The sequence below is a fragment of the Herpailurus yagouaroundi genome, unplaced genomic scaffold (assembly GCF_014898765.1).
Source record: "Herpailurus yagouaroundi ecotype Mexico unplaced genomic scaffold, PumYag 355, whole genome shotgun sequence".
In the NCBI taxonomy this organism is placed as follows: domain Eukaryota; kingdom Metazoa; phylum Chordata; class Mammalia; order Carnivora; family Felidae; genus Herpailurus; species Herpailurus yagouaroundi.
In genome coordinates, this window is record NW_024412572.1 from 5722295 (window position 1) to 5744030 (window position 21736).

Sequence of the window (21736 nt, forward strand, 5' to 3'; positions counted from 1 at the left end):
TTAGTGTATAAGAATGCAACTGATTTCTGTACATTGATTTTGTATCCTACAACTTTGCTGAATTCATGTATCAGTTCTAGCAGACTTTTGGTGGAGTCTATTGGATTTTCCATGTGTAATATCATGTCATCTGCAAAAAGTGAAAGCTTAACTTCATCTTTGCCAATTTTGATGCCTTTGATTTCCTTTTGTTGTCTGATTGCTGATGCTAGAACTTCCAACACTATGTTAAACAACAGCGGTGAGAGTGGACATCCCTGTCGTGTTCCTGATCTCAGGGAAAAAGCTCTCAGTTTTTCCCCATTGAGGATGATGTTAGCTGTGGGCTTTTCATAAATGGCTTTTATGATGTTTAAGTATGTTCCTTCTATCCCGACTTTCTCAAGTGTTTTTATTAAGAAAGGATGCTGAATTTTGTCAAATGCTTTGTCTGCATCGATTGACAGGACCATATGGTTCTTATCTTTTCTTTTATTCATGCGATGTATCACGTTGATTGATTTGCGAATGTTGAACCAGCCCTGCATCCCAGGAATGAATCCCACTTGGTCATGGTGAATAATTCTTTTTATATGCTGTTGAATTCGATTTGCTAGTATCTTATTGAGAATTTTTGCATCCATATTCATCAGGGGTATTGGCCTGTAGTTCTCTTTTTTTACTGGGTCTCTGTCTGGTTTAGGAATCAAAGTAATACTGGCTTCATAGAATGAGTCTGGAAGTTTTCCTTCCCTTTCTATTTTTTGGAATAGCTTGAGAAGGATAGGTATTATCTCTACTTTAAACGTCTGGTAGAACTCCCCTGGGAAGCCATCTGGTCCTGGACTCTTATTTGTTGGGAGATTTTTGATAACTGATTCAATTTCTTTGCTGGTTATGGGTGTGTTCAAGCTTTCTATTTCCTCCAGTTTGAGTTTTGGAAGTGTGTGGGTGTTTAGGAATTTGTCCATTTCTTCCAGGTTTGTCCAGTTTGTTGGCATATAATTTTTCATAGTATTCCCTGATAATTGTTTGTATCTCTGAGGGATTGGTTGTAATAATTCTATTTTCATTCATGATTTTATCTACTTGGGTCATCTTCCTTTTCTTTTTGAGAAGCCTGGTTAGAGGTTTATCAATTTTGTTTATTTTTTCAAAAAACCAACTCTTGGTTTCTTTGATCTGCTCTACAGTTTTTTTTTAGATTCTATATTGTTTATTTATGCTCTGATCTTTATTATTTCTCTTCTTCTGCTGGGTTTAGGGTGTCTTTGCTGTTCTGCTTCTATTTCCTTTAGGTGTGCTATTAGATTTTGTATTTGGGATTTTTCTTGTTTCTTGAGATAGGCCTGGATTGCAATGTATTTTCCTCTCAGGACTGCCTTCGCTGCATCCCAAAGCGTTTGGATTGTTGTATTTTCATTTTCATTTGTTTCCATATATTTTTAAATTTCTTCTCTAATTGCCTGGTTGACCCATTCATTCTTTAGTAGGGTGTTCTTTAACCTCCACGTTTTTGGAGGTTTTCCAGACTTTTTCCTGTGGTTGATTTCAAGCTTCATAGCATTGTGGTCTGAAAGTATGCATGCTATGATCTCAATTCTTCTATACTTATGAAGGGCTGTTTTGTGACCCAGTATGTGATCTATCTTGGAGAATGTTCCATGTGCACTCGAGAAGAAAGTATATTCTGTTGCTTTGGGATGCAGAGTTCTAAATATATATGTCAAGTCCATCTGATCCAATGTATCATTCAGGGCCCTTGTTTCTTTATTGACCATGTGTCTAGATGAAATATACATTGTTGTAAGTGGGGTATTAAAGTCCCCTGCAATTACTACATTCTTATCAATAAGGTTGCTTATGTTTGTGAGTAATTGTTTTATATATTTGGGGGCTCCCATATTCAGCGCATAGACATTTATAATTGTTAGCTCTTCCTGATGGATAGACCCTGTAATTATTATATAATGCCCTTCTTCATCTCTTGTTACAGCCTTTAATTTAAAGTCTAGTTTGTCTGATATAAGTATGGCTACTCCAGCTTTCTTTTGACTTCCAGTAGCATGATAAATAGTTCTCCATCCCCTCACTTTCAATCTGAAGGTGTCCTCAGGTCTAATGTGAGTCTCTCATAGACAGCAAATAGATGGGTCTTGTTTTTTTTATCCATTATGATACCCTATGTCTTTTGATTGGCGCATTTAGTCCATTTACATTCAGTGTTATTTTTTTTAATCTTTATTTTTGAGAGAGAGAGAGAGAATGTGAGCAGGGGAGGGACAGAGAGAGAGGGAGACACAGAATCTGAAGCAGGCTCCAGGCTCTGAGCTGTCATCACAGAGCCTGATGTGGGGCTTGAACTCAGTCCGCGAGATCATGACCTGAGCTGTCAGATGCTCAACTGACTGAGCCACCCAGGCGCCCCTACATTCAGTGTTATTATAGAAAGATATGGGTTTAGAGTCATTGTGATGTCTGTAGGTTTCATGCTTGTAGCGATGTCTCTGGTATTTTGTCTCAAAGGATCCCCCTTAGGATCTCTTGTAGGGCTGGTTTAGTGGTGACGAATTCCTTCAGTTTTTGTTTGTTTGGGAAGACCTTTATCTCTCCTTCTATTCTAAATGACAGACTTGCTGGATAAAGGATTCTTGGCTGTATATTTTTTCTGTTCATCACATTGAAGATTTCCTGACATTCCTTTCTGGCCTGCCAAGTTTCAGTAGAGAGGTCCATCACGAGTCTTATTGGTCTCCCTTTATATGTTAGAGCACGTTTATCCCTAGCTGCTTTCAGAATTTTCTCTTTATCCTTGTATTTTGCCAGTTTCACTATGATATATCGTGCAGAAGATCAATTCAAGTTACATCTGAAGGGAGTTCTCTGTGCCTCTTGGATTTCAATGCCTTTTTCCTTCCCAAGATCAGGGAAGTTCTCAGCTATTATTTCTTCAAGTACACCTTCAGCACCTTTCCCTCTCTCTTCCTCCTCTGGAATACCAATTATGCATAGATTATTTCTCTTTAGTGCATCACTTAGTTCTCAGATTTTCCCCTCATACTCGTGGATTTTTTTATCTCTCTTTTTCTCAGCTTCTTCTTTTTCCATAATTTTATCTTCTAGTTCACTTATTCTCTCCTCTGCCTCTTCAATCCGAGCTGTGGTTGCCTCCATTTTATTTTGCAGCTCATTAATAGCATTTTTAAACTCCTCCTGGCTGTTCCTTAGTCCCTTGATCTCTGTAGCAATAGATTCTCTGCTGTCTTCTATACTGTTCTCAAGCCCAGCAATTAATTTTATGACTATTATTCTAAATTCACTTTCTGTTATATTGTTTAAATTGTTTTTGATCAGTTCGTTAGCTGTCGCTATTTCCTGGAGATTCTTTTGAGGGGAATTCTTCCGTTTTGTCATTTTGAATAGTCCCTGGAGTGGTGTGGACCTGCAGGGCACTTCCCCTGTGCTCTCTTGAAAAACTTGCGTTGGTGGGTGGGGCTGCAGTCACACCTAATGTCTGCCCCCAGCCCACTGCTGGGGACACAGTCAGACTGGTGTGTACCTTCTCTTCCCCTCTCCTAGGAGCAGGATTCACTGTGGCGTGGCGTGGCCCATCTGGGCTACTTGCACACTGCCAGGCTTGTGGTGCTGGGGATCTGGCGTATTAGCTGGGGTAGATCAGCAAGGTGCACAGGGGTAGGAGGGGCAGGCTCAGCTCACTTTTCCTTCAGTGATCCACTTCAGGAGGGGCCCTGTGGCACTGGGAGGGAGTCAGACCTGCAGGAGGGCTGTATCCGCAGAAGCACAGCATTGGGTGTTTGCGCGGTGCAAGTAAGTTCCCTGGCAGGAACTGGTTCCCTTTGGGATTTTGGCTGGGGGATGGGCGAGGGAGATGGCCCTGGCGAGTGCCTTTGTTCCCCACCAAGCTGAGCTCTGTCATCTGGGGTTCAACAGCTCTCCCTCCCGTTGTCCTCCAGCCCTCCCGCTCTCTGAGCAGAGCTGTTAACTTATAACCTTCCAGATGTTAAGTCCCGCTTGCTGTCAGAACACACTCCGTCTGGCCCCTCCACTTTTGCAAGCCAGACTCGGGGGGGCTCTGCTTGGCCAGCAGGCTGCCCCTCTGCCCCAGCTCCCTCCCTCCAGTCCGTGTAGCGCGCATCACCTCTCCGCCCTTCCTACCCAATTCTGTGGGCCTCTCGTCTATGCTTGGCTCTGGAGAATCTGTTCTGCTAGTCTTCTCGTGGTTTTTTGGGTTATTTAGGCAGGTGTGGGTGGAATCTCTGTGATCAGCAGGATGCGGTGAGCCCAGTGTCCTCCTATGTCGCCATCTTCCTCCCTCCTCTGGCTGAGATGGTTTTAAAGGGCAAATTGGGCACTCATTCAGCCCTGAAAGCTGGTCAGGCATAAAAGTAGGCTAGCACCAGGGCTGGGGGGCTCAACCTTTGGAGAGGACTCTGCTGGGCTGGCACTGGTGTGAAAGAAAGTTTTTTCTGAGTCTCTGAGTGCGTGTCGCTTGTCTCTTCCTGTGTGCCAAGTATTTGCTGTAACAACTTTCTTGAAATTCCTTTAAATGCCAAACAAATATTTGAATTGATCTTCCTGAAATCTGATTCCTTTGTACCTAGGGATGATGTGTCAACTTCCAAGAAGCCTCCTGCCAGATGTAGCCCAGACAGGGGGCAAAGGGGGAAGAGAATCTCTCCACAGGGCGTGGGTCTGGGAAAGATGCGAAAGGCAGTTGTGACATTTTAAATGTATAGACCATTTATTTTGTAGAATATATGGCATTTTTGGTTTGTCTCATATTTCTTCATGATTAGGTTTAAATTATATATTTTGGTGGGAATACCACAGAGTATGTGTGTCAAAGGATGGTTTTAAGGATTAAATATATAAAAGCTCCTAGAACAATGCCTGGCACACAAGCACTCTCTAGGTGTTGGTTACTGGTAGAGTTGGTACCCATGTTCTCAGGCCTCCCCTCTCCAATGCCTCTTCCCTGCCAGATTCTCAGAGCATCCACCATCATCATGACTATATCATCAGGTATTTACCAAACCCAAGATGCAAACAGTATCGTTGAAGAGACAGACACATATAGGAAGAAAACAGCTGACTACACAGAATAGCCTTACATGAGTGGTCACAGAGACATACAGTGGCTGTGTGGGGTGGTGGGGACTTGGGCTAGTTGGGTCTAGATTAGGAGAAAGAGTGAAGTGGGTATTCTCACTTGACATAATATTCCAAGACAAGCGTCAGGAGCAAGAACTTTTGGGGGCATGTCTACAGAACTGTTAGTCGTGTGGTGGGACTGGAATGCAGAATTCTTTGACGGGAAGTGAAAATGACCCCTCTGCTGCCACCTGGGGACAGACTGGCTACAAAGGATAAAGATAAGAGGGAAGAGGATGTTCAGGATGTTTCCTGGGTTTCTGGCATGGTCAGCTGGGAGGATAATAGTATCCTTCACTGAAACCAGGAATGCAGGGCAAAATGGGGAGGAAGATGATGCATTCAGTTTTTGATCAGGAGAGAAAAGGGTGCCCTTGGTATAGCCAGGTGGAGATGTTCAGTAGCCATGTAGATCTGGAGCTCAGATCTGGGCTGGATGGCTACGTTAGGGAACAATTATATTGTCCCTTTCTGTAAAATAGGATTGGTAATATTTACCTCAAATCTTTAGGGTTAGGATCAGTGAGATAGCATGTGTTAAGTTTGGTAAAAACTAAGCAGTAAATACTCTGATGATGTCAGTGATGAAGAAGATGATGATGGATAATGATGATGATGATGATGATGATGATGATGAATGACCAGGATGACTGGAAGCCATGGATAAGGGATGGCCTAAGAAGAGGGACAGAATAAACCCCCTTTCTGATGTTCAACTAGTCCCTGCTTTACAACTAGGCAAAATTTTCCCTTCATCTACTTGGAGGTCAAAAGTCTGTAAGTCCCACTAATACTTCAGCCTTTCTTGAAGATCTGTGTCCTGGAGCAACTGTAACTGTCCCCAGGTCCCTGTCACTCTGCCTCCTCTACTGCAGAATCTTAACGGTGGCCTGTCCTGCATAAACAAACCAGTTGGCAAATAGCTGGCACCTGCTTGTCTGTGTTAGATGTTCCTTTAGCTCTGTGCCCAGATATCCTTGTTGAATAAGCTCTGGAAGACACTTGGCTGACACTTAAGTCAAAGGGCCTGTTATGAGGCAGAGGGATTTAAATTAAATGCTGTTCCTGGCAGGAATTATAGAATCCCCAAGTTTCCCTTGCTCTTGTCTCCCACTCAGTCATCTGTTCCCAGATCCACTAACCACTGATAGCATTTTCACTTAGTTGTCCTTCTACTATGTCCTACAAAACACATGCAGGACTTTCCTCATTCCTCTCTCCCCAACTCTAGACAGGCCCCCCTTTTCCACCTTCCCATTATTGGTCAGTTACTGCTGTTTCCTGTTATTCAGGGTTAGAAATATTGGCACTGTCTGTTAGTTGTCTCTCTCTTCTGTTTCTTCTCTGATTATCCATCCAATCCTGTCAATAATGTGCCTTGGATTTGTTCTTCCCCTTTGCCCCCTCCTTACCACCCTTCTCTGAATTACTAGTGCATGTAAGTATTCTCTGTTCTGCAATGTTGGATTTGATAATCCCAAGATTTTGTAAATCTGTGACTCTAATTTTTCATAATCTGAGTTAATTTGCTTCCCCACCCCCATGCCTTAGGCACCAAAACTCTACTGAATCCACAAATGAATTCCTGTACATATGAGGGCCCACAGTTCATAAATATTATGGCAGGGTATGTGTGGGGGGTGTTCCTCTGCTCCATGATATTCAGGAAGGGCTTTTCTGGATGTTGTCAATTAGTATGAAAAATACAAAAATGAGGACTCCTGAATTTTTATAAACTCTGTGCCACTCTATCATCTATCAATCAATCAATCAATCAATCAATCATCTTTTAGAGTTCTTTTTTTCCCCCATCATGATAACTGTACTCTCTAATCCCCATCCCTTATTTCCCCCATCCTCCCATCCACCTCCACTCTGGTAACCATCAGTTTGTTCTCTATAGTTAAGAGTCTGTTTCTTGTAATTTGCTTCTTAAATTATTTCTTGTATGGACTTTGGTTCTCCCCCTTGATTTTAAGTAACTTGAATCAGAGGAACCAAATTTTCCTTCCATTTATTTTCTTTCCCATTCCTCTCTCTTCCTCTCTCTAAATCTATAGTTCTGGGAGAACATAAAGTTCTGGCTCACTTTGAGCTGTGGCATGAGGTTGAGGCTATTCCTATTACAGGGCATTGCTGTGGCGCTCAGTATCGTGTCCATGAAACATCTGAAGGTAACCCTGGACCAACTGCAAGCATATAGTGCTATACTCACTGACAAGAACTCATCATCCATCCTCAAACTGATGAAGGTGATGGCATTCCTGGGAGCTCTGCCAACCTCCCACACAAAGCCTTCCAAGGCATCCCTGTCACCCCAGACTCCCCACTTCTCTGAGGTGTGCTGACCCACCTATAAATGTTTCTATTTCCCTCCGGCCAACTGTGGGGAAGTTTCATCCTCTTGTCCCTTTCCTGTGCTCCTTTATGCCGTGAATCAGGCCCTGGTATCACCAGCTGCACCACCTTCCTCCCAGCTGTTCACCATTCCACAGCCCCATCTTCCCTTCCGTGTCATGCAGGCAATCCATTCCTCTCTGAACCTCCATTTCCCCATCAGCCAAGGAGGATAAGATGAAGAGAAGGCAAGTTTCCCCCTTCCCCCTACAGGAGCATCAGCAAAGGGAATGGGGGCTGGTCTGTAACATCATCTACTTAAGCTATAGCAAGATTATTTCAGAGAGCAAGGGAGCCATCTTCAAGCATTTAGATGACATCCTGGCCATTGTCCTGCAACACTACCGCAACTGTATTGTAGAAAAGGTACTTCCTGCTTTCTCCACTTCTCCAGTGTCCCATCCCTGCCTTTTTTGGCCCTTCCCCTCCAAGAAAATGATGCCTGGCCTTGAATGGAACTCGGGGGTGGGGCGGTCACAGTTGTTTCAGGGGAGGTAAGAGGGAGCCCCAAATAATTTTTCTGCCTTTGCTATTTGTTCAGAGCATATATCCCTAGGGTAGGAAAAGAAACCTTTCTCATTCCCTATTCATTTACCATCCAACTAGACATCCTTCAGAAGAACTTATTTGGTAAAAAGACAATAACTTAAGAGACATGGAAGCTTTGAGAGCTTTGCTTTCCTAAGCTGCCCTCAGAAGGAAGATGCAGGGTTTTAGCCTAAGGAAGCCTTAGCACCTCATCTCCCAGATTTTGTGTAGGTAGTTTTCCCTTGCCCCAGGATCATTCCTACTTTGGAAATCTCTGAGTATACTGGTTGGTTCAGGATAAGAACCTGAAGCTGGAGTACCTGGATGCCCTGACCAAGCTAATAAACATCTTGAGCAGCCAGCCCATGGCCTTTCAATTCAAGTTCCCTCAGAAAATAGAAATTGTAACCTTTATGATGGTAAGTACAACTCAGGAGGATGGAGGTAGAAATGCACAGAGGAGGGAGGATGGGTCCTCATTCATGGAAACCATTGGCAGTGCTCCTAGACTAGGCCTGGAGGATAAAAGTCCAGATTTTCTGGTTGTTTTTTCCTACCTTATTGTTCCCTTTCCCATTCTCAAGGTAGGGGTGAGTGCCGTGGGGAAGGTATGGTTGGGAGTAGGAGAGATGTGCTATCCTTCAGAGTCTTTGGAAGTCTCTGAAAATTCTAGGTCCCAGTTTCCTGTGAATACAGCCTGGGTGGGAGGAGGGGGAGGAAGGCAAGAAAGATATATTCACATCCTCTTGTTCTCTGGGGTGGGGGATTGGGGTGGGTGTGTTACAGGAGTTAATCAGGGAGGAGCCATTGAATTCCGTCTCCAGTTCCATTAGGCAGAGGGCAATGAACTTCATCACTAACTTCAGGTAACCTTGTTCCAGCCATTCTGTCCTCCTTCCTCTGACTGGATTTCAGTTCTTTATTCCTTAATCTATCCCCACCTTATTTTCTGCTCTGCTTTTAGTATGGGGGCCCCAGGCAGTTGTAGACATCTGTTGGACAATGTATGCCACCTCTTTTTACCAAGATTTTTTGGATGGGATTTTTGGAGCATGTGGCAGAGACCACCTCTCCCATCTTCTATAGGCACTTGCTGTTGTTTCTGGTCCAGTCTTTCTTCTGCTCACAGGGATGTCCCTGACTAAACACCTCCATCTCCATCACTGACTGCCTCCCCCATGCCCTCAAAATATCCAGGGAACCAAACAGTAATATATCATCCCCAAATATTAGTACCCTTTTCTGTAATAGTTCCTCTTTCCCTTTATCCCTTTCTTTCCATATTCCTGGCATTTTAAAACTTTTCTTACTGTTTCCTCCTTTTCTTCTTTTGGTTACCTTTTCTTTTGGTTATCTTCTTTCTCCCACCTCTCCCTCTGTCTCCACCACCTCTCTCTTATTTTCCTCAGCTGTTATTCCTGGCCATTACTCTCTGGTTACATTTTTGCTCCTTCCTCCTGGGTCTTAGGAAGTTCCATCCCCTCACAGAGGTGGAAGAAAGAACAGAGCTACTCCAAACGTGCTTTCAGAGTGTGCTATGCCTGCCATCCACAGAGGATTTGCAGAAGGAGGCATCCAGTTCCCAGGAAGCCCAGGCCACTGAAGTAACTAACTCTTTGATGTTTGTCTCTTTGTTTTTATTTTTTACTTTTGAGAGGATGAGAAGTATAAGTTCAGCAGTTATATGTAAGGACCTCTTTGATAAAAACATGATAATCATCAGAGATTACTAGGTCATATAGTCTGAACACTACTCATGAGAAGTACTTCCTTCTTGAGAGCACTCATTGATTGCCACTGTCACCACTTTAATATTCTGGCCCAGATGCGGACACTCAATTCTTTACCTTTTACTGTTGTACAATTGAAACCAGACGGGAAGGTTTCAAACATGATTTTACTAAAGGCCCATGGGTAAATAAGTTCAGAGAGTCAGCAAGAGAGCTGAGTCCATTTCCCACAGGGTCTGTAGTGTTTCCTTGAAGGAAGGAAGAGGGATTCAGTTTTCCAATTTGCATTTATATGTTTAGTTCCTAGGAATTCTTTCATGTTCTCTGATTACTCCTTTATTTTGACTGATTGTTCTTGTTTTACTGATACCACAATCTCCTGCTTCTTTTTTTTTTGAGGATATTAATAAGAATTTTTAAAAATAAAGGTTTCTATTACTTACTGAATTAGTTTGGTTTTCTTTAGGACCATTTGGTCTATTTGTTTAGTTGGGCCTTTTCATCAGATGTCTGGTGGTCCTTCTTTGTCAGTTCATATTTATTTATGTTATGAAGGAAGGACTGGTACATACAGAGAAAGCTGAGGTCGGTTTCCTATGCTTGTACCCCCATGAGGCCTTATTCAGTGTAGCTCTGGTTAGAGAGGGAAGGTTTTGACAGGATTTCCCCATGTTTGGGGCAAGCTGGGATCTCCCCATCCACTAGGACAAACCGTGTATCAAGCAGATATTTGTCCTCTGCTGAAAACAACAGAAAACTTTCTTCAAGTTAGTAATGGACAAGTGGCACTTGAAATGTTAGGGGGAAGCTTGCGGAGCAGAACTTCCCAAGGAAGGCTTCCTGGGAGAGCTGGAGCACTGAGCTAAGTTTAGAAGGAGGGGTGGGACTGATATCTCAGCAAGTCTTTGAGATCTCTCTTTTCTCCCTCAGGATTTGCTCATGGAGACCCTTCAATCCCTCCTAAGGCTAATGGAGACACTTATTGTTGAGATGCCTTCTCAGATCCAGTACTGTTTGGAGGTCAGTGGGAAGGAGCCCCTGAAGTTGGTGTATTGGTTTTCTAGGGCTGCCATAACAAAGTACCACAACTGAGTAGCTTCAAACAACAGAAATATATTCTTTCACAGTTGTAAAGGCTGGAAGTCCAAAATCAAGGTATCAGCAGGGTTGGTTTCTACTGGAGGCTCTGAGGGACAACCTGTTCCATGCATCCCTCCTAGCTTTTGGTGATTCCTGGTGGCCCATGGTGTCCCTTGGTTTATAGACCTACCATTGCAATCTCTGCCTCCATTTTCACAGGGCATTTGTGGGGTGCAGGAGGATGTGTGTGTGTGTGTGTGTGTGTGTGTGTGTGTGTGTGTTTCTCTGTCTTTTCTTTTTAATAAGGACAGGAGTCATAAGATTAGGGCCTATCCAAATCCGAATGCAATATGCACTCACCTTTACTTGAATTCATCTGCCAGTGACTATTTTCCAAACAAGGTCACATTCTGATGTTCTGGGTGCACATGAATTTGGGGGGGACTCTATCAACGCAGTACAGTTGGGAATAGAACAGCAGAACAGTTGGGGGGAAAAGTAAGAGGTCTGAGGATGAAGGTTGGATTCAGACCTTTTAGGGAAAGGATAACCAGAGCTAGGATCCAGATAACATTGGTCTGCTCTTTGGAGGACATCTTTTCCTTCTTCTTTCTTCCCCTTCAGTCATTGCTGTGGTCATCTTTCTCAGCTCCCTCTGCTCCCTCATGGGAGCTAAAGGTTAAAAGCATGGGCTCTTGACTGCCATATGCTGCAATTCCAGATTCTGATTCTGCTCTTAACAGTATAGCCTTGGGGAATTATTTAACTTCCATCTGCCTCAGTTTTCTCCTGGAAAATGAGATGACAGTAGTTAACATAGTCATTTTGATAACTGAATGAGATAATGTTTACAAAGTGCTTGGCTCATCTGCTCATTTAAAATTTGTTTGTCTTTTGATATCATGTTTTCACTCATATGTGGAATTTGAGAAACTTAACAGAGGACCATGGGGGAAGGAATGGGGGAAAAATAGTTTCAAACAGAGAGGAAGACAAACCAGAAGAGACTCTTAAATACAGAGAACAAACTGAAGGTTGATGGGGGGAATAGGGGAGTGGGGCAAATGGGTGATGGGCATTGAGGAGGGCATTTGTTGGGATGAGCACTGGGCCAAGAGCACACTGTATACACTGTATGTTAGCTAACTTGACAATAAATTATATTTCAAAAATAAATTTTGTCTTTTAATTGATTTGATTTACTTTATACTATTGTCATCATATTTTGGCCTTCTCCTAATATCCTGTTCCCCAGCTACCACATGAGGTTCAAAATTTCTTTGTAGTTTCTTTTGTTGTCAAAATATAGATCACTAAGGAATATAGTCAGACTATTGTGCTCAAAAGCTACTTGAAATAATTATTTTCTATATGATTATATTATCAAATTGGGATAATTTAAACTTGTTTGTGTTAAATTTTAGGGCTTCCTTTCTTTTATTTAATTGAAGAGAATAAAACTTAAAACTTTATAATGTTTCATGCAAAGAATTCTTGCTCCTACTCTGATTCTCTTAACCTCATTCCCACTTATCCCCTGTAGATAACCATTTTTAATGGCTTCTGGTTTGACCTTCCCGTGTTTCTTATTGTGAAAATAAGCAAACCTGTGTTTATGATATATTATTATTATTTTCCTGCCTTTCTTGTGCTGTAGGTAGCATATTTTATCCACTGCTCTGGATCTTACTTTTTTCTCTTATCCACAATCAGTTCACAGATACAGTCCTTATTTTCTTTGTGGTTTTATACATTGTGTGGATGTACTATAATTTACTCAACCAGTTCCCTATGGACGGACATTGGGCTGTTTCCAATCATTTTGCTGTTAGTTTTCTTCTTTTTAAAAAAATTTTAAATGATTATTTTTGAGACACACACACACACACACACACACACACACACACACACAGAATGCAAGAGGGGGAAAGGCAGAGAGAGAGGGAGACACAGAATCTGAAGCAGGCTCCAAGCTCTGAGCTGTCAGCACAGAGCCCAACATGGGACTGGAACTTGTGAACTGAGAACATGACCTGAGCCTGACCTGAGCCAAAGTGGAATGCTTAAACGCCTGAGCCACCCAGGCGCCCTACTGCTAGTTTTCTTCTTAACTTTATTTTGCAATGATTGTTGATTCATTGGAAGTAGCAAAAAATAGTACATATAGTCCCTTGAATGCTTTACTCTGCTTCCCCTAATGGTGACATCGTATATAACAGTAATAACTATCAAAACCAGGGAATTGTCGGTATATTACTGCTTGACTACAGACTTTACTCAGTTTTGGCCAGTTTTTACACATACTTATTTGTGTCTTCTATGAGATTTGATCTCACGTATAAAATTGTGAAACCACCACCACCACCATCATGATATACGATGTTCCCTCACTAAAAGAAACTCTTGTACTGCCGCTTTATAGTCACATCTTCTCCCGCTTTGTCCCTGTTCCCTGGAAACCATTAATCTGTTTTCCATCTCTGTAATTTTGTCATTTTGAGGATGTTAAGCACATGGAATCAAATAGTATATAAAATTTTATGAGATTGCCTTCTTTCATTTAGCTTAATGCTCTTAAGATCCTTTAAGTTGTTGTCTGCATCATTAGTTTATTCCTTTTTATTGCTGAGTAGTATTCCGTGGTATGGATACTAGAGTTTGTTTAGCCGTTCACCCATTGAAAGACATTTGGGTAGTTTCCAGTTTTTGACAATTATGAAAAAAACTCCTGTAAATATTCATGTACAGTCTTTTGTGTGAATATACATTTTCACTGTTTGGGATAAATATTCCAGAGTGTAATTGCTGAGTCATGGTGAGTACATGTTTAGTCTTATCCGAAAATTACCAAACTATTTCTCAGAGTGACTGAACCATTTTATGTTTTTACCAACAATGTATGAGATGTCTAGTTTCTTCCCATCCTTGCTGGAAAATAAAATCCTTGGTATAATTTTTAAATTTTACCTCACTGTGGTTTTAATTTATGTTTCCCTTATGGCTAATGATGTTGAACATATTTTCATGTACATATTTGCTATATACATCTTTGGTGAAATGTCAGTTCATGTCTTTTGCCCATTTTCCAATGGGATTGTTTTCTTACTGTTGAGTTTTGAGAGTTGTTTATATATTTTAGATAAAAGTCCCTTGTCATATCTATGGTTTGCTATGTGTAGCTTGTCTTTTCATTCTCTTGACAGGGTCTTTCACAGAGCAAAAATTCTAAATTTAAAAAAAAATTTTTTTTAAACGTTTATTTATTTTTGAGACAGAGAGAGACAGAGCATGAATGGGGGAGGGGCAGAGAGAGAGGGAGACACAGAATCGGAAGCAGGCTCCAGGCTCTGAGCCATCAGCCCAGAGCCTGTCGCAGGGCTTGAACTCACGGACCGTGAGATCGTGACCTGAGCCAAGTCGGATGCTTAACCGACTGAGCCACCCAGGCGCCCCCAAAAATTCTAAATTTTGATGAAGTCCATTTTATATTTTTTTCTCTGTGGAATCATGACTGGTGTCATGTCTAAGAACTAGGTCATGAATATTTTCTTCCATGTTTTCTTCTAACAGCTTTTTAGTTTTACATTTTACTTTAAATCTATGATCCATTTTGAATTAATTTTTGTATAATGTATGAGCTTTAGGTTGAAGTTCAATTTTTTTGCACATGAAAGTTCAGTTCTTCTAATGCTATCCTTTATATATTGAATTGCCTTTACATGTTTGTCACAATCAATTGGCCATATTTGCATAGATCTATTTCTGGACTCTGTATTCTGTTCTATTAACTTCTGTGTCTATTCCTTTACCAATACCACATTGTCTTGATTAATCTAGCTTCAGAGTAAGTCTTAAAATTGTGTAATGTAATTTCTCTTTCTTCTTCTTTTTACCTTTGCATATTAATTTAGAATCAACTTGTCTATATCTATAAAACATCCTGCTGGATTTTTATAGAGTTGCATTACATCTATAGATTCATTTGGGAAAAATGGAAAGCTTTATTATGTTGAGTCTTCTAATCCATGAACATGTTATGTCTCTTTATTTATTAGATCTTCTTTTTCAATCACTAGCATTTTGTAGTTTTCAGCATGAAGAACCTGTATATACCTAAGTATTTCATTCTGAGGAGATACTGTAATTGCAACTATTTAAAATTTTTAGTTTTCAATTGTTCATTGTTAGCATATAGAAATTCAGTTGAGTTTTGAATACTGACTTGTATTCTAGAACTTTTTTGGTATATGGATTCCTTGGAGTTCTCTATGTAGAAATCATCTTGTTTATAAATAGGCACAATTTTATTTCTTCATCTCAAATCTTATACCTTTTATTTCACTTTCATGCCTTATTGCACTAGCTAGGACTTCCAGTATGACATTGAATAGGAGTGCTAAGAGTAGACATCCTTGCCTTATTCCTAGTCTTGGTGGGAAGGCATTCAGTTATACACTACTAAGTATGATATTTGCTATAGATTTTTTTGTAGGTGCCATTTATGAAGTTAGGAAGTTTGCTTCTGTTCCTAGTTTGCTGAAAAATTTTAGTATGAACAGATGCTGAATTCTGTGAAATTCTCTTTCTGTATCAATTGATATGATCATGTTGATTTTCTTCTTTAGACTATTAATATAGAAGATTAGATTGATTTTCAAGTGTTGAAGCAGTCTTGTGTTCCCAGAATAAATTGCATTTTGTCATGGTGTATTTTTTTTTTTTGTATTTTGTTGGATTTAATTTGCTAATATTTTGTTGAGAATTTTTGTATCTATGTTCCTGAGGGACAGACTTATGGTTTTCCTTTTTTGTTGTCTTTGTCTGATTTTGTTATCAATTTAAGATTGGCCTCATAAAATGAGCTAGGTAGTGCATCTTCTTCTATCTTATGGAAGAGACTATGTATAATCTATGTTATTTCCTTTTTAAGTATTTGGTAGAATTCACCATTGAAAACATCTTGACTTAGAGATTTCTTTTTTGGGGAAGTATTTAAACTATGCATTCAATTTAAAAAATAGTTTTGGACTATTCAGGTTATCTGTTTCATTTTTGGGAGTTTTAGTTTTTGAAAAATTGGTCCATTTCCATTTCATCTAAATTATTGAATTTATGTGAGAGTTGTTTGTAATATTCTCTTATTATGCTCTTAATGTGAACTTTCTTTCATTATTGTGCCTTTTCTCTTTTTAGTTCTGTCCATCTTTCTAGAAGTTTATCAGTTTTATTGCCCTCCTTGAAGAACCACTTTTTGTTTCATTTTTTTCTCTATTAATTTTCTTCATATCTTTATGTTTTTGTTTATGATTTTATTCTTTGATGCTATTATCTGTAGTATTTTCTTCCTTCTGTTAGCTTTGAATTTATTTCACTTTATCTAGGTTTTTTTTTAAGTAGAAACTTAGATTTTTAATTTGAAACCTTTCTCCTTTTGATTTTATTTTAACTTAGTATAGTTATCATACATTGTTATAATAGTTTCAGGTATACAATATAGTGATTCACTTCTATATGTTACTCAGTTCTCATCAAGAGAAGTATACTCTTAATTCCCTTCACTTGTTTCACCCATCCCCCCACTCACCTCTCCTCTGGTGTGCATCTGTTTGTTCTCTATAGCTAAGAGTGTGTTATTTGGTTTATCTCTCTTTTTTCCTTTGCTCATTTTGTTTCTTAAAGTCCATGTATGAGTGAAATCATATGGTATTTACCTTTCTCTGACTGACTTAATTTGGTTAGTATTATACACTCTAGATCATCCATGTTGTTACAAATAGCAAGATTTCATTCTTTTTTACAGCTGAATAATATTTCATTGTGTGTGTGTGTATACACACATACATATACATATACATATACATATACATGTACATTTTCTATATCCACTCATCTATTGATGGACACTTGGGCTATGTCCATAATTTGGCTGTTGTAAATAATACTGTAATAAATATAAGGGTGTATATATCCTTTTGCATTAGTGTTTTTGTAATTTGGGGGTAAATACCCAGTTGTAATTACTGGATTGTAGGTTAGTTCTGGTTTTAGTTTTTTGAGGAATCTTCATATTGTTTCCCACAGTGGCTACCTCCATTTGCATTCCTACCAACAGTACTTGAGAGTTCCTTTCTTCACCAACACTTGTTGTCTCTAGTCTTTTTTTTTTTAATTTTCAAAAATATGTATTTATTTTTGAGAGAGAGAGAATGAGCAGGTGAGAGGCAGAGAGAGGGAGACATAGAATCCGAAGCAGGCTCCAGGCCCCGAGCTGTCAGCATAGAGCCGATGAGGGGCTCAAACTCAGGAATCGTGAGATCATGACCTGAGCCCAAGTTGGACACTTAACTGACTGAGCCACCCAGGCACCCCTTGTCTTTTTGATTTGAGTCATTTTGACAGGTGTGAGGTAATATCTCATCATAGTTTTAAGTTGCATTTCACTAATGATGAGTGATTTGAGCATCTTTTCATGTGTCTGTTGGCCATCTGCATGTTTTCTTTGGGGAAATGTCTGTTCATGTCTTCTGCCCAATTTTCATTGGATTATTTTTTTTTTGTATGTATCAAGTTGTATAAGTTCTTTATAAATTTTGGAGACTAACCTTTTATCAGATATGTAATTTGCAAATGTCTTCTCCCATTCCACAAGGTGCCCTTTAGTTTTCTTGATTGTTTCCTTTGCTGTGGAGAAGGTTGTTTTTTTTTGTTTGTTTGTTTTGTTTTGTTTTGCTTTGTTTTGTTTTGTTGGTATAGTCCCAATAGCTTAATTTTGCTTTGGTTTCCATTGCCTCAGGAGACATATCTAGAAAAATATTGTAATAGCTGACGTCAGAGACATTACTACTAGTACTCTCTTCTAGGATTTTTGTGATTCAGGTCTCACATTTAGGTCCTTAACCCATTTTGAGTTTATTTTTATATATGGTATAAGAAAGTGGTCCAGTTTCATTCTTTTCCACATTGGTCTCCAGTTTTCCCAATACCATTTGTTGAAAAGACTGTCTTTTCCCTATTGCATATTCTTTTCTCCTTCTTCAAAAATTAATTAACTGTATAATTGTGGGCTTATCTCTGGGCTTTCTATTCTCTTTTGTTGATCTATGTGTCTATTTTTGTGCCTGTACCATACTGTTTTGATAACTACAGCTTTGTAGTATAACTTGAAATCTGAAATTAAGATACTTCAATTTTTATTTTTCTTTTTCAAGCATGCTTTGGCTATTTGGCATCTTTTGTGGTTTGATATAAATTTCAGGATTCTTTGTTTTAGTTCTGTGAAAAATGCTGTTAGTGTTTGATAGGGATTGCATTAAATCTATAGATTGCTTTGAATAGTATGGACATTTTAACAATGTTGGTTCTTCCAATACATAAGCATAGAATATCTTTCCATATGTTTGTGTTGTTTTTAATTTCTTTCATCTGTATTTTATAGTTTTCAGAGTACAGGTCTTTTACCTCCTTGGATAAGTTTATTCTTCGGTATTTTATTATTTTTGGTGCAATTGTAAATGTGAGTTTTTCTTAATTTCTCCTTCTGATGCTTCATTGTTAGTGTATAGAAATGCAATGGATTTCTGTACATTGATTTTGTATTCTGCAGCCTTACTGGATTCATTTATCAGTTCTAGTAGGGTTTTTTTTTTTTTTGGTAGAGTCTTAAGGGTTTTCTATATACAGTATCATGTCATCTGCAAATAGTGAAACTTTTATTCCTTTTTTTTTTGTCTGATTGTTGTGATTATGACATCTAGTAGTTATGTTGAATGAAAGTGGTGAGAGCAGACATCCTTGTCTTGTTTCTGATGTTAAGGGAAAACTCCTAGCTTTTTACCATTGCATATGATGTTAGCCGTGGGCTTTTCAATTATGTTGACATATGTTCCCTCTAAACCTACTTTGTTGAAGGTTTTTGTCATGAATGGATGTTATACTTTGTCAAATGCTTTGTCTGCATCTGTTGAAATGATCATATGGTTTTTATCCTTTTTCTTGTTGATGTGATGTATCACACTGATTAATTTGCAAATATTGGGAGTAAGCATTGTTGAAGTCTCCCCTCCCACCACCATCATATCTAAGTCAGTCTCCCAAAGAGCCTGAACAGCTGCAGAAGCTTTTCATCAGAGGTTTGAGCTTTGAAACAGCTGATGAGTGTCTGAGGAGCCATTTTGAGCATTGGGAACACTTATGGACTGTGTGGTAAGGAGAGGCCCAAACACCAAGAGCTCCAGAAGCTTTGGGTTTGTCACATATGCCACTGTGGAAGAGGTGGATGCAGCCATGAATGTGAGGCCACACAAGGTGGATGGAAGAGTTGTAGAACCAAAGAAGGCTGTCTCAAGAGAAGATTCTCAAAGACCTGGTGCCCACTTAACTGTGAAAAAGATTTTTGTGGGTGGCATTAAAGAAGACACTGAAGAACATCATCTAAGAGATTATTTTGAACAGTATCGGAAAATTGAAGTGATTGAAATCATGACTGACTGAAGCAGTGGCAAAGAGAGAGGCTTTGCTTTTGTAACGTTTGATGACCATGACCCTGTAGACAAGATTGTCATTCAAAAATACCATATTGTGAATGGCCACAACTTTGAAGTAAGGGAAGCTCTATCTAAGCAAGAGGTGGCTAGTGCTTCATCCAGCCAAAGAGGTCAGAGTAGTTCTGGAAACTTTGGTGGTGGTTGTGGAGGTGGTTTTGGTGGGAATGACAATGTTATGGGTGAGGTGGCTTTGGTGGCAGTCGAGATGGTGGTGGATATGGTGGCAGTGGGGATGGCTATAATGGATTTGGTAATGATGGAAGCAACTTTGGAGGTGGTGGAAGCTATAATGATTTTGGCAATTGCAACAATCAATCTTCAAGTTTTGGACCCATGAAAGGAGGAAGTTTTGGAGGCAGAAGCTCTGGCCCCTGTGGTGGTGGCCAATACTTTGCCAAACCACAAAACCAAGGTGGCTATGGTGGTTCCAGCAGCAGTGGTAGCTATGATAGTGGCAGAAGGTTTTAATTACTTCCAGAAAACAAAGCTTAGCAGGAGAGGAGACCCAGAGAAGTGACAAGGAAGCTACAGGTTACAACAGATTTGTGAACTCAGCCAAACATAGTGATGGCAGGGCCTAGCTGCTATAAAGCAGACATGCTTTAGACAAATTCATGTGTATGGACAAAAAACTCAAGGACTGTATTTGTGACTAATTGTATAACAGGTTATCTTAGTTTCTGTTCTGTGGAAAGTAAAAGGATTCAAAACAAAGGGTTTTAATGTAGATTTTTTTTGTACTCATGCTGCTGATTGCTAAATGTAATTGTCTGATCATGATGCTGAATAAATGTGTCTTATTGAAAACATGTTTTTGCAAATATTGAACCATCCTTGCATCATGGGACTAAATCCCACTTGATTATAGTGAATGATTTTTTTCAATGTATTGCTGGATTCAGTTTGCTAATATTTGTTGAGGATCTTTGCATCTATATTCATTCAGTGATACTGGCCTGTAGTTCTTTTTTTTTTTTTTTTGTAGTGGTTTTGGTATCTGTAATGCTGGCCTCATGTAATAAATTTGGAAATTTTCCTTTCTCTTCTATTTTTTGGAATATTTTCTTTAAATGTTTGGTAGAATTCACCTGTGAGGCCATTTGGCCTGGACTTTCATTTGTTAGGGGTTTTTGATTACTGATTCAATATCATTGCTGGTAATCGGTCTGTTCAAATTTTCTGTTTCTTCCTGATTCAGTTTTGGGAGTTACATGTTTCTAGGAATTTATCCATTTCTTCTAAGGTGTCCAATTTGTTGGCATATAATTTTTCATAATATTCTTTTACAGTCCTTTGTATTTCTGTGGTGTTGGTTGTTATTTCTCCTCTGATTTTGTTTGAGTTCTCTCTCTTAAAAATTTTTTGCCTCAAAAAACTAAAAATAGAAATACCTTATGATCTAACAATTGCACTATTAGTTTTTTACCCAAAGGATACAAAAATATACAGATTCGAAGGGGTACGTGCACCCCAATGTTTATAGCAGCATTATCAACAGTAGCCAAACTATGGACAGAGCCCAAATTTCCATCAATTGATGAACGGATAAAGAAGATGTGGTGTACACACACACACACACACACACACTGGAATATTACTCAACCATCAAAAAGAATGAAATTTTGCCATTTGCAAAGACATGGATGGACCTTGAATGTATTATGCTAAGTGAAATAAGTCAATCAGGTAAAGACAAATAGCATATGATTTCACTTGTGTGTAATTTCAGAAACAACACAGATGAACACGTGGAAAGGAGGGAAGAGAGAAGAGGGAAACAAAGCACAAAGACTCTTTTTTAAAAAAGATTTTTTTAATGTGTTTTTTGAGAGAGACAGAGACAGAATGTGAGTGGGTTAGGGGCAGAGAGAGGGAGACATAGAATCCGAAGTGGACTCCAGGCTCTGAGCTGTCAGCACAGAGCCCGACATGGGGCTTGAACTCACGAGCTGTGAGATCATGACCTGAGCCAAAGTCAGATGGTCAACCGACTGAGCCACCCAGGCGCTCCTAAGAGACTCTTAATGATAGAGAACAAACTGAGGGTTGATGGAGGGAGGTGGGTAGAAGATGGGCTAGATGGGTGATGGGTATTAAGGAGGGCACTTGTTGTGATGAGCACTGTGTGTTGTATGTAAGTGATGAATCACTGAATTTTACTCCTGAAACCAACATTGCACTGTATGCTAGCTAAAACTTAAATTGAAAAACATTAAAAATTTTTTTTGATGAATCTGGTTAAAAGTTGATCAATTTTGTTGATCTTGTCAAAGAGCTAGATCCTGGTTTCACTGATCTGTTCTACTG

General features: G+C 39.6%; 1 protein-coding gene across 1 annotated transcript in view; it reads left to right on the plus strand.

Moving 5' to 3' along the window:
- Nucleotides 1–21736, plus strand: part of LOC121021944 (maestro heat-like repeat-containing protein family member 1) — a 79012-nt gene that overhangs the window by 26029 nt on the left and 31247 nt on the right. Inside the window, exons 18-23 of the mRNA XM_040462642.1 lie at nt 7212–7403; nt 7762–7914; nt 8373–8495; nt 8863–8942; nt 9545–9680; nt 10737–10826. Of these exons, the coding sequence (XP_040318576.1) occupies nt 7212–7403; nt 7762–7914; nt 8373–8495; nt 8863–8942; nt 9545–9680; nt 10737–10826 (774 nt within the window). The remainder of the gene's footprint in view (nt 1–7211; nt 7404–7761; nt 7915–8372; nt 8496–8862; nt 8943–9544; nt 9681–10736; nt 10827–21736) is intronic.